Source organism: Leptodactylus fuscus, chromosome 3 (assembly GCF_031893055.1).
Source record: "Leptodactylus fuscus isolate aLepFus1 chromosome 3, aLepFus1.hap2, whole genome shotgun sequence".
In the NCBI taxonomy this organism is placed as follows: domain Eukaryota; kingdom Metazoa; phylum Chordata; class Amphibia; order Anura; family Leptodactylidae; genus Leptodactylus; species Leptodactylus fuscus.
The window spans coordinates 174,551,483-174,563,767 of record NC_134267.1 but is presented as its reverse complement, the minus strand read 5'-3'; the positions used below and the strand labels follow the sequence as shown (position 1 = coordinate 174,563,767).

Here is a 12,285-nt window from a genome sequence, read left to right as displayed (position 1 = left end):
CACGATGGCTAAATTTAATAACATGTCAGGAGCCATGCTGTTCACGCACCATACCATGGGCACCACTGCACTACTTAAACCTACTGCTACACCTTGTATGGCAAGTGAACAATGCGGCTCCTAGAAATGTTACCATTACCTGTAGCCACACTGTCCTGGAAAAGCTGATCTGCAGAGGTCCTAGCTGTTGTATCATCACAGATGTAATATTGATGGTCTATCCTAAGGACAGGCCATCAATATTAGAAACATGGATAAATCCTTTAAAGTGGTTGTCCAGGAATTGGAGCAACTCATGTGTCAGGTGGGAGGTGTAAAATAAAAAATAAATAAAAAAGCATACTCACCTCTCTCCATTGTCCGTCGCCAGTGTCCGTTCAGTCTCGTGCTGGCGCCTCCTTGCTGTGAGTCCTGCACGTCATGTGATTTTTGAGACCAATTTAGGTACAGGATTTCCAGAAATGAGTTGCCACCATGAGACTGAACAGATACAGGTGGGGGACAACGGGGTGCTGGGGACAGGTCAGTATACTTTTTTTTTTTTTTTACACCTTTCTGGTGGCCGCTACAGTGATAACTCCTGTTTATAGACAACCTCTTTTAAGGGGTTTTCTGAGCCAAATCTTGTATGGCCACTTCACTGGTTCCCATCATACAGTGACCTCTTCACTGGTCCCTATCATACAGTGACCTCTTCACTGGTCCCCATGATACAGTGGCCTCTTCACTGGTCCCCCATAATGTATGGGGAACAGTGATGGTGCCATTATACTGTGTGGGAGCAGTGATGGGACTAACATCCTGTGCAGAAAGGGGATGTTAAACTGTGTGGGACATATTAAAGGGGTTGTCCAGGGTTAATCTATTTTATGGCCTATGCTTAGTATAGGCCAGTCTTTCTCAAAGTGGGCGATAACGCCCCCTTGTGGGCGCTGGAGGCCTATAGGGGGGCAGTAAAGGGCACAGAGAAGATTGGGGGGCGTTGAAGCGGTTTAGGGGGGCGATGGCTAATTTAAAGGGGTGGTATCATAACAATGATTCTATCTATACTGCTTGTTAATGTGGATTTAAGACTTTTCCTAAATACACTGCTTCAGCAAAACTGCTTTGTTTGTCCACTATCTTACTTTATTCACTTCATTATGGACACTAGCACCTGGCCCCCTGCTCATTGCTGAGGGAGCCACATGACGTAGCTCCCTGCTGTGTGGGGGGAGAGAGGGGGGGGGGGCTGAGTGTACGGAGCCAGCCTGTGTCTGCACCACACATACACATCACCTAGCTCCCTGCTGTGAGATAGAGGGGGGGGGGGGGGGTGTGTAGAATAAGTGCTGCTTTCTTATATAAAGCAGTCTAAATCTTACTGGGCTAAAGAACCTGGTCTCTCTGTTCACTAGGATAAAGCTTTATTATATAGAGCAGGCTGCTAGTGGGCAGAGGAGCCAGGTCCTTTAGGAAACTCCGTACAAGGTAAATCCAAGTCTACAGGACCTTTTGATGACATCACAGGCCCTTCAGTCATCCCATAGGATCACGCTATGTGGTGGGCGGAGCTACATGCTAATTTGGGGGCGGGGCTAATTGACGAGAGCAAACAGGAAGAAAGAAGATTTTTAGGCAGCTTAGAAGGCAAATCAAGCTTCATGAGGCTACCCCTTTAAAATAGTTTTTTTGCTTTTAACACAAACTTTACCGCTCCTTTACGCTTAACGCGCGTTTCCTCGTGTAACGCCATCTAGGGGACTAGACAGTAACTATTTCCTGTCCAAAAGTTGTCAAACTGTACCATAGATGGCGGTAAGCTCCAATGCAAAGCGAGATGTTTCTAGTCCATTCTCGAAAGCACTAGGCCCGCCCGCTGCCTCATATAAAAGTGCACGCGCCATCATGTCACAGCCAGTCATGTCATTCGACGATATTACGAAAACAAGTGAATTTAGCCGCTAAAAAAATTGGGGGCGCTAGAAAATAATTAATTCTCGAAGTGGGCGGTAGACAAAATAAGTTTGAGAACCTCTGGTATAGGCCATAAATCAAAAAAGTTGAATCCGGCCTCTCTCCGATATAAAATTTAACTTTTATTTAATTCCACATCATAAAAAATGACAAAAAATGATGTAACTGAAAATAAACAGAACGATAAATTCCCCCTAAAAAAACGCAGACGCGTTTCGGAACATCAGTTCCTTCCTCCTCGCTCTGAGGAAGGAACTGATGTTCCGAAACGCGTCTGCGTTTTTTTAGGGGGAATTTATCGTTCTGTTTATTTTCAGTTACATCATTTTTTGTCATTTTTTATGATGTGAAATTAAATAAAAGTTAAATTTTATATCGGAGAGAGGCCGGATTCAACTTTTTTGATCATAGTTCTTCACACCCAAGGGATAGAGTGTGCCGTGCACCCCAAAGTTATATAAGAAGAAGCCGAGAAGCCAACTATATTTGGGTGAGCTAAAGAAAAAAACTTTTTTTCATTATAGGCCATAAATACCTGAAATCACACATGGCTACTAAAGAAAAAAAAAAGTGTTTTACAGAATCAACAAAGTGAATTAAATTTACCTCATCCACACGTTGCAGGGAAAAATAAGATGTGGAACAGCCGCAAACTCTAAAATGCATGCGCTTCAAAAAACATGGCCGGTTACTTTCAGCTACGCAATCGGGAGAAAGTACAGGGAAAATGCATCAAAAGCGTAATGAAAAACACTGTGGAAAAAATACATTGTGATTCACTGCTATTTTTTTTCCACAGGGTTTTTAGCTGAGTCTCGCTGTTGGGCCTCATCCTTATCTCCTTATCATCTCATTATACTGTGTACTACACTGTAAGGGTGTATTCACATGGAGGAAATTGGCGCTGAATTTGGTGTGGAATTTCAGCACTGAAAAAAAAGCTTCCCATTGATTTCAAAGGAATTGAAGTTAATGGAAGCCTTTTTTTCAGCGCTGAAATTCAGCACCAAATTCACCGCCATTTTCCTCCGTGTGAATGGACACTAAGGCTAAGGCCCCATGTAGTATCCCACAGTAAAAAAAAACGCTGCAGGAAAGACCCCGGCGGCAATGCATGAGTTTTTCCCACACCGCTTATTGCAGAAACTCCACAGAGGTTTTCATGTGGCCGTGTGCAACTTTAGAGTTCACCTGTGAAAAATAAATTTGTTTTCAAGGGTGAATACGGAGCAATTTTGTAATAATTTGACATACTCTTGCAATTTTTGTTTAGAAATGTCTCTTTCTGTTCATTTTATTCTTTATTAAAGAGTCACAAATGTGGCATAGATAAATGGTAAGAGCACATATAAGAAACAGTAATGTATCTGAGAAAAATGTTCTCTACTTGCTGTGTCTTTTTCCTGCTATTGTTATACTTTACGGATGTTTACTCAGATTCTAGAAAAATCAGTTATGGTCCATTAATGGGGACTTCAGTTTATCAGATTACATAGGAGACTATGGAGAGAAGAAGGGGAGAAGTGTGCAGAAATTGAATGAGAGATGAAAATCACAGACAGAGACTCCTCGAGCTGAATTGTAGGTTTTTATTCAGATCAGTGCTGGTCACTACAATATCTTGTATGATCCTACATGCTTCTGAGTGAGAGAGAGCAGTAGAAAGTAGATTCTCCTCTTCTTGCTGTGACGGAGACATGATAGCAGATATTTTCCACACACCAATTCTGAGACAACTAACAACTAGAGGCAGAATAAAAGTCATATAATGGATAGAAATAGTGTTATTATAGTAGTACATATGGAGAATTTTAACCATTTTTTAATTTTCACCATAAAAGGTCACTGAATTGAAGAAACTATGTAATTTATTTTATGAGAGAAAACTTACTTGTCTGGCTTGATTCCTGCTCCCCACAATTACTAGACTGAATTTTACTGTAAAAAATTATGTTGCATTCCATATTGCTAGAGCAAGACAGTGACCAAAGGTCACAGAGGTGTCAAGTAACTATCTGCAATAGAAGTCTAGGTAGGGAGGAGTGAACGGGGGCTAGGTTAAGGAGAGAGACAGCACAAATACTATTACAGATATCTGTAAGTATGTTTTATTCACATCATTATAGGGCAGAATTTCTTTATAATGCCCTATATGATCTTGCCAATGCCTGAGAAAGAGAGCGTTATGGAGCAGATTCTTCTCTACTTTCTGTGTATTGTCTTCTCATACATGTAGTGTTCCTGCCTGATAACCCGGCTACAATAAGGACATCATGGCTGGGTTTTTGACAAGTCCCAGACAATAGAAAGTTTCTGCATTAGTGGTCATATCCATTGGTAACCGATCAAGACAACCGACTGTCACCAGTAAGATGGTTAGAGGAAATCTTTAAAACTCTGCAGAATTTTTAACTACTTATATATGCAAAAATTTTAACTTTTAATTATCTACAAATATAGATATGATTATGTTCATGAGAATACCCCTTTAAGTAAATTTTAATTAATTATTTGCTAACACTGTACTGAGGTCTTAAAGCTCATGATGACGTCTTTTGCTTGACCTCATAAATATGTTCTTTGAATGCATAGGGAGGCTGTGAACTTTGCTATTTTCTATTGCCTATGCAGCAGACCCTCCTCTCTTTCCACGTGCACGGCTAAACAGAGCTCATATCCAAAGTAATAGTGTCAGCACAACAAGCCTGGTTTATCTCTATTCTCTTGTACGCAGAATGTATTCACTCACATTGGATCCTATCCGGAGACGAGCTTAAAATTGTATTTTCCTATTCCAGGCAAGCATGCATAATAGAGACAAACACATACAAACCTAACAGCCTGTTACAGCGTCTCTATAGACTGCACTGGAGATCAGATGACAAGTGGGCTCGGGTCCAACAGATTAACTTTGCCCTATCAGTGTCTGCTGCTGACTTGTAACACAGTCAGTGCGAGGAGCCTTAATCACTGGAGAGTAGTGGGTACAGTAGTTAGACATGGCATCAAAATTACTGTGCTTTGTGCTTCTGTCTGTACTAGTGGCGTATTACATTTATAAACCTCTGCCAGACAACATTGAGGAGAAATGGAAAGTTATGCTGATGGATGCCGCCTTCAGAAGTCTTGCACATTTGGTAAGTTCAATGTTTATTCTTGTAGTATACTTACAGTATTGCTTTCCTGTGCATGAGCCATGTAGTCGCCTTTAAATGCTTTTGACTGTAACTAACATAAAGGCATTATGGTGTCTGTAAGAAGGATTTAGAAAATCCTGCAGAGTTCTCGTATGCATATAATAGACTTGGTAGTAGGAAATCTGTTCATTATATCATATGCTGTATATCCTATGGATACCTTCAGATACACCAGCATTTACCTGCTAGTTTTTTTTTTTTTTTACTATACATTATCCTGAATTATACCAAAATAATCTTTGCTATGTATATATCTGAATATACAGTAGCAGCGTACAGTATAGCAAACATTTCTCACTCCTGCGTTCCTGCTTATGTAAACATATTGAATGACAGTAGAAAAAAAGAAAAGATGAAGATAGTGTATGAGCTATGCTTAAGACACAATAGCAAAATCATATATGAATATATACTTCCCTTTACAATTGGATTGTTGGCAGATTCCACTATAGTAAACCAGTATACAGAAATAGACTTAAACTATACACTAAATCATTAATAATAAGGACTAACCCAGGACTAAGGATACTTGCCAACTTACCCAGTACAATATGTCTAAGAGGTTCCTGAAAAAAGGAGAGATCTCCTAAGTGCAGTGTGACCTAACAATAACTCACTTCTCATTTTCACAGTCCTTTTCCCTCCCCGGCGTCATCGCAGACAATGTTGTGATACTGCATCAGAATGTTGTCTGCAATAAGTCTTAGGAGTGAAGAGATCTGCAGTCTGCAGGAAACCGAAGTCCAGAGTGCAGTACCTGCAGAACCTGATCTGGGATCTGAATTTAGAGCATGTAGAGTATTTAGGAGGTCTGGAGAATGTATTTGGGATGTCTGTTATGAGGTCTATATGTATATATGAGTCCTGGTCATGGGTCTGTATATATTTAGATGGTCCCATCTGGGTCTGTATTTGTAATACTTGGCTTCCTTGGAATTTCAAGGATATATATTCAGATTCTTTCAAATAATCTTGAGGATATGGGAGAAATGATTCCTGCTTTCAGCCCAGCTCCCTAACCCTGTAACTCGAAGAACGGAAGGAGGAAGGAGGACATATTAGAGCAATGTGGGGCATAGCAGTTTAGAGTAATATCTTGGCAACTTAGACACACATTTTCATGGGGAAAATGGTGTTACATTCAGGTGAGCCTGACCTATCTAATTTTGTTGCTGGTTTAATATACTTCATCCTAATGACATGCTGTTAAATGGTTATTCCCATTTCTGGAAATCATTGAAGAGAATGTAGTAGTTGCTTGCATATCCTGACCAGTCTGGTGGGACTTAAAAAAGGCAAATTGTTGCTTTACTTTCTTAACATAAATACCAGAGGAGGAAAGGTTTGCCAAAATTCTATCTATTTAACTTCTAAGATGCTGTACGGTCAATAGTGACTAGAGATGAGCGAACACTAAAATGTTCAAGGTTCGAAATTCGATTCGAACAGCCGCTCAATGTTCGTGTGTTCGAACGGGTTTCGAACCCCATTATAGTCTATGGGGAACAGATACTCGTTAAGGGGGAAACCCAAATCCGTGTCTGGAGGGTCACCAAGTCCACTATGACACCCCAGGAAATGATGCCAACACCTCTGGAATGACACTGGGACAGCAGGGGAAGCATGCCTGGGGGCATCTAACACACCAAAGACCCTCTATTACCCCAACATCACTGCCTAACAACTACACACTTTCCACATTCAAAAAAACCTCTATCAAAGTGGGAAAATACCTGGAAACCTTCTTTACTCCCCAAATGGATGGACACAAACCCCAATTTAAGCTCAACAAACAGTAACAACCACCCCTTTAAATCACGTTCCCCATGACAACCACAAATGGAATAGGCAATGGGAATTCCAAAAGCCCTCACCCTTAACTGTCATTTTGAGTGTGTGTGTGTGTGTGTGTGTGTGTGTGTGTGTGTGTGTGTGTGTGTGTGATGTGGTAAGACCTTCCAAAATTCACTTTTCTAGCCCTTAACATGAGCCCTTCCAAACAAAGTTACATGACCTTAAGCTGAGCTACCAGCAGAGATTGAGGCCCTTGGCATGAGTAGAGCCTTGCACCAGCAGTGTTTTTGGCACTTAGGGTGAGTTGAGCCTTGTACCAGCGTGTGTCCCTTAACATCAGGCGGGCCCTAAGTTCTGCGCTTTGCACAAAAGTTCCACATTAACTAGGCTGAATGGTACAAAGATTAGTAGGCCCGAGAACCAGGAACAGGTCTTGCAATGGCTGTCGGATAACGCTTAAAGCACATTGTCCACCAGCCAGTCAGCCTCTACCTCCTCTTACCCAACAGTCTTGTCCTCCTTCCACCCAAAATTCCCAATCTTCTCAGAACAATAACCCCAACTGTCCCTGCTCCCCAGAGCTGTTCTCCCTTCCTTTGACTGTACCGCAACCTGCCCCTCCATTTCGCGATTCCACGGACCTAACAGACGAGTATCTGTGTCCAGATGCTCAAACACTAGAGTCTCCTCCATTCCATCTCCGGTCGATTTGGTGGCGGATGACCAGCAACCCACCCTCATCGACGACGATGAGACGCAGTTGCTGTCAGGGCAGCCAGTTGACATGCGCATTGTGCAGGAGGAGGAGGCGAGACAGGAGTTGGAAGAGGAGGTGGTGGACGACGAGGACACCGACCCCACCTGGACAAGGCAGATGTCAAGCTGGGAAAGTAGTGTGGATGTTGAGGCAGGTGCAGCACCAAAAAGGGTAGCTAGAGGCAGAGACATGTCCAGAGGCAGAGGTCAGCTGCTTTGCCGAAGCCAGGCCAGACCCGGAATGTCCGAAGATGTTCCCTTTTGTACCCAGCCCAGAAAAACTCCCCCATCGAGGGCACGTTTCTTGAAGGTGTAGAGTTTTTTCAAGGAATGCGCCGAGGACAGATATAGTGTCGTCTACACAATTTGCCTCTCGAAATCGAGTAGGGGCCCTGAGAAGAGCAACCTGTCCACCACTTCAATGCACCGTCATTTGGAATCCAAGCAATGGAATCAGTGGCAGGCAGCAACGGCAGGACAAACGTCGCCCGCCGTTCATGCCACTGCCTCTGCTCACAGTGCTGGCGATGCACTCCAGAGGACGAGCCAGGACATCACTTCATCTGCCTCCGCCACTTTGTTGACTTCTCCCTCATCCTCCCCTGTTTCTGTCTTATCTCCTTCTCCTGCACCATCAAAGGCACCATCAGGCGCTTCTTTACAACAACCCACCATCTCTCAGACATTGGAGCGCCGGCAGAAATACACCGCTAACCACCCACCCACGCAAGCCTAGAACGCCAACATCGCTAAACTGCTGGCCCAGGAGAGGTTGGCGTTCCGGCTTGTTGAAACTCCCGCCTTCCCGGACCTGATGGCAACTGTGGCACCTCACTATGCCGTCCCTAGCCGTCTCAACTTCTCCCGGTGTGGCGTCCCCGCCTTGCACCAGCACGTGTCACTCAACATCAGGTGGGCCCTTAGTTCCGCGCTTTGCTGCAAGGTCCACTTGACCACCGACACTTGGACAAGCGCCTGTGGTCAGGGATGCTGCAGTGCTTATCTTTAATGACAGGCAGGGTGAATGTGGTGGAGTCTGTTCCCCGGGTGCAAACTGGGGTGGCCTATCTCCTCTCCCAGGCCAAAATTCATGGCAGGAGTAGACTGAAACCCTACGACGCTGCAACCTCCACCACAGCTACTAGCGGCAAACGCTAAAACACTGGTGTGGGGAGACGTCAGCAGGCGGTGCTGAAGCTCATCAGCTTGGGGGACAGACAGCACAGTGCCTCCGAGGTCAGGGATGCCATCCTGGCTGAGATGGCATTTTTTTTTCCCTGCTACACCTGGGGCCTGGCATTTTTACGCCTGTGATAATGGCTGGAACCTGGTAGCGGCTCTGGAGCTTGCCAGCCTCCAACACGTTCCATGTTTGGCCCACGTCTAACCTAGTGGTGCAAAGTTTTTTAAAAACATACCCAAATGTACCAAAGCTACTGTTGAAAATGCGGCGCTTGTGCGCCCACTTTTGCAAGTGCACAGGAGTCGCTGCTAGCCTAAAAACACTCTAGCAAGGCCTACATCTGTCCAAACACAGGCTGTTGTCCGTCATTCACACACGCTGAAACCCTACAATACCATATCTTGAGCAGGGTGTGTGAGCTGCACAGACCTTTGATGGAGTTCCATCTACAAAACCCAAGGGTTCCTCAAAGTCAGCAACCAAAGTTTCTGCACCATGAGTTTCCAGGGGTGGCAGAGTTATGGCTAGGGGAAGAGGCATGGATAGGGATGATGTCTAGGGGCAAAAGCAGTGTGGATGTGGAGGCAAGCTAAGCAGGAAAAACTGGGGGTACAAGCTAAGGCATGGACTGGGGTGATGTCTAGGGGCAAAAGCAGTGTGGATGTGGAGGCAAGCTAAGCAGGAAAAACTGGGGATACAAGCTAAGGCATGGACTGGGGTGATGTCTAGGGGCAAAAGCAGTGTGGATGTGGAGGCAAGCTAAGCAGGAAAAACTGGGGGTACAAGCTAAGGCATGGACTGGGGTGATGTCTAGGGGCAAAAGCAGTGTGGATGTGGAGGCAAGCTAAGCAGGAAAAACTGGGGGTACAAGCTAAGGCATGGACTGGGGTGATGTCTAGGGGCAAAAGCAGTGTGGATGTGGAGGCAAGCTAAGCAGGAAAAACTGGGGGTACAAGCTAAGGCATGGACTGGGGTGATGTCTAGGGGCAAAAGCAGTGTGGATGTGGAGGCAAGCAAAGCAGGGAAAATGGTGGCTAGAGGCAAAGGGATGTCCATAGGCAGCAAGGGCAAAGATGCAAAACTCTCCCGTTTCAAGAATTTTCCTGACTTGTTTCCCCACAAAACATTCCTGGGAGGAGGGCTGAAACACCACCCTCCTCCTCCTCCGCTGTTAGATTTACCCCAGCTACGAGCTGAAAACGCTGCAACACTGGTGTGGGGAGACGTCAGCAGGCTGGGCTGAAGCTCATCAGCTTGGGAGACGGACAGCACACTGCCTCTGAGGTCAGGGATGCCATCCTGGATGAGATGGCAATTTGTTTATCCCCGCTGCCCCTGGGGCCAGGTTTTTTAGCTTGTTGGAGGGCTCTGGAGCTTGCCAGCCTCCAACACGTTCCATGCCTGGCCCACATGTTCAATGTAGTGGTGCAATGATTTTTAAAAACATACCCCAAATTAGCTGAGCTAAGGGTGAAAGTGCGGCACTTGGACACCCACTTTCCCAAGTCTACAGTACCTGGAGCTAGCCGCAATACACTCCAGCAAGGCCTACATCTGCCTGAAGCACCTACTGTTGTGCGAGGTCACCACACGCTCTAACCCTAGATACCGTATGTTCAGCAGGGTGTGTGAGCAGCAGAGACCTTTGATGGAGTACCAGCTACAAAACCCAAGGGTTCCTCAGAGTCAGCTCCCTCACTTTCTGCACCATGAGTTTCCATGGGTGGCAGACTTATGGCTAGAGGCACAGGCATGGATAGGGGTGATGTGTAGGGGCAAAAGCAGTGTGGATGTGGAGGCAAGCTAAGCAGCAAAAACTGGGGGTACAAGCAGCCGGTGACATCATCACTGACAAGCACAGCTGTCTGTCAGCTGACAGGCTGACTTTCACCAAAATGAACAGACAATGGATAGACTCATCATATACATGTCAGTTACATGACAAATTTAGTGCAATTTGCAAGTCCAAGATGGTTTGGAGATCTGCGGAGAGGAATCTCACCACCTCTTGCGGGTGCCATCATTTGGAAGGCAAGCCCTGGGCTCAGTGGGTGAGAGCAAGCGCAGGATAATCGTTGTTTGGCCTGGCGGCCACTGCCTCTTCCACTGTTGACAGGGCTGGCGCTGCAGTCCAGACCAGGAGCCAGGACACCTCCACATCTGCCTCTGACACTTTGGGGAGTTCACCCTTATCCTCACCTTTTCCTGCCATTTCTCCTTTTGCCCGCGCCATCATGCGCCTCTTCCCAGCAACTCCCCATCTCCCAAGCCTTTCATTTCATGCTAAAGTACAGCGCAACCCACCCACATGCCCAAGGCTTCAACGGCCTCATCTCAAGAAATCTGGCCCAGGAGATGTTGGAATCCCGGCTGGGGGACACTCTGCCCTTTTTGGGCAGAGTGTCTACTGCGCCACCGCACTGTGCCGTCCACACCAGCACTTTCCCCCAAACATGAGGCGGTCCCTAAATTCAGCGCTTAGCCCTAAAGTTCCATGTGACCAGTTACGAATGGACAAGTGCATGCGGACAGGGACGCTACCTTTCAATTTGGGCACAGTGGTTGAATGTAGTTGAGGCGTGGACCGGGTCGCAAAATGTGGTGGCCTGACTTGTCTCCCCACACAACATTCCTGGGAGGAGGGCTGAAACACCACCCTCCTCCGCTGTTAAATTGACCCCAGCTACGAGCTGGAAACGCTGCAACACTGGTGTGGGGAGACGTCAGCGGGCCGTGCTGAAGCTCATCAGCTTGGGGGCCAGACAGCACACTGCCTACAAAGTGAGTCATGCCATCCTCGATGAGACGGCAATGTGGTTTTTGCCACTGCACCTGGGCCCAGGCATGTTGTCATGTGTGATAATGGCCGTAACCTGGGATTGGCTCTGTAGCTTGGCAGCCTGCAACATATTCCATGCCTGGGCCACGTTTTTAACTCATTGCTGCTAATCTTTTGAAAAAGGTACCCCAATGTTCCTGAGCTACTGGTGAAAGTGTGGCGCTTGTGCGGATAGTTTTTAAAGTGTATAGTTGCCGCTGCTAGCCTCTATGCACTCCTACAACGCCTGTACCTGCTGGAACAACGGCTGTTGTGCGACGTCTCCACACTGCTGGCACTAAACATATCATGTGTTGAGCAGAGTGTGTGAGCAGCACAGACCTTTGATGTAGTTCCAACTCCAAAACCCTCGGGTTCGTCAAAGTCAACTCCCTCAGTTGCTCAACCATGAGTGGCCATGGGTGGCAGACTTATGTGAAATCCCATCCCATCCATTGCACTGGACACGAAACATTAGCATGCGCTCAGCACAACTTCGGATATGGCAGATGCGTTAAGCAGGGTGCAGGGTACAACACAGACCAGGCCCGAGCACCAGGAACAGGTGTTAGAAATACTGC

General features: G+C 46.0%; 1 protein-coding gene across 1 annotated transcript in view; it reads left to right on the top strand.

Annotated features, from left to right (window-relative positions):
• Positions 1-4,617: 4,617 nt before the first annotated feature.
• The window catches only part of LOC142198013 (arylacetamide deacetylase-like), a 43,942-nt gene continuing 36,274 nt past the window's right edge, over positions 4,618-12,285 (top strand). Inside the window, exon 1 of the mRNA XM_075268805.1 lies at positions 4,618-5,093. Coding sequence (XP_075124906.1) covers positions 4,956-5,093 — 138 coding nt within the window. The 5' untranslated portion in view covers positions 4,618-4,955. The remainder of the gene's footprint in view (positions 5,094-12,285) is intronic.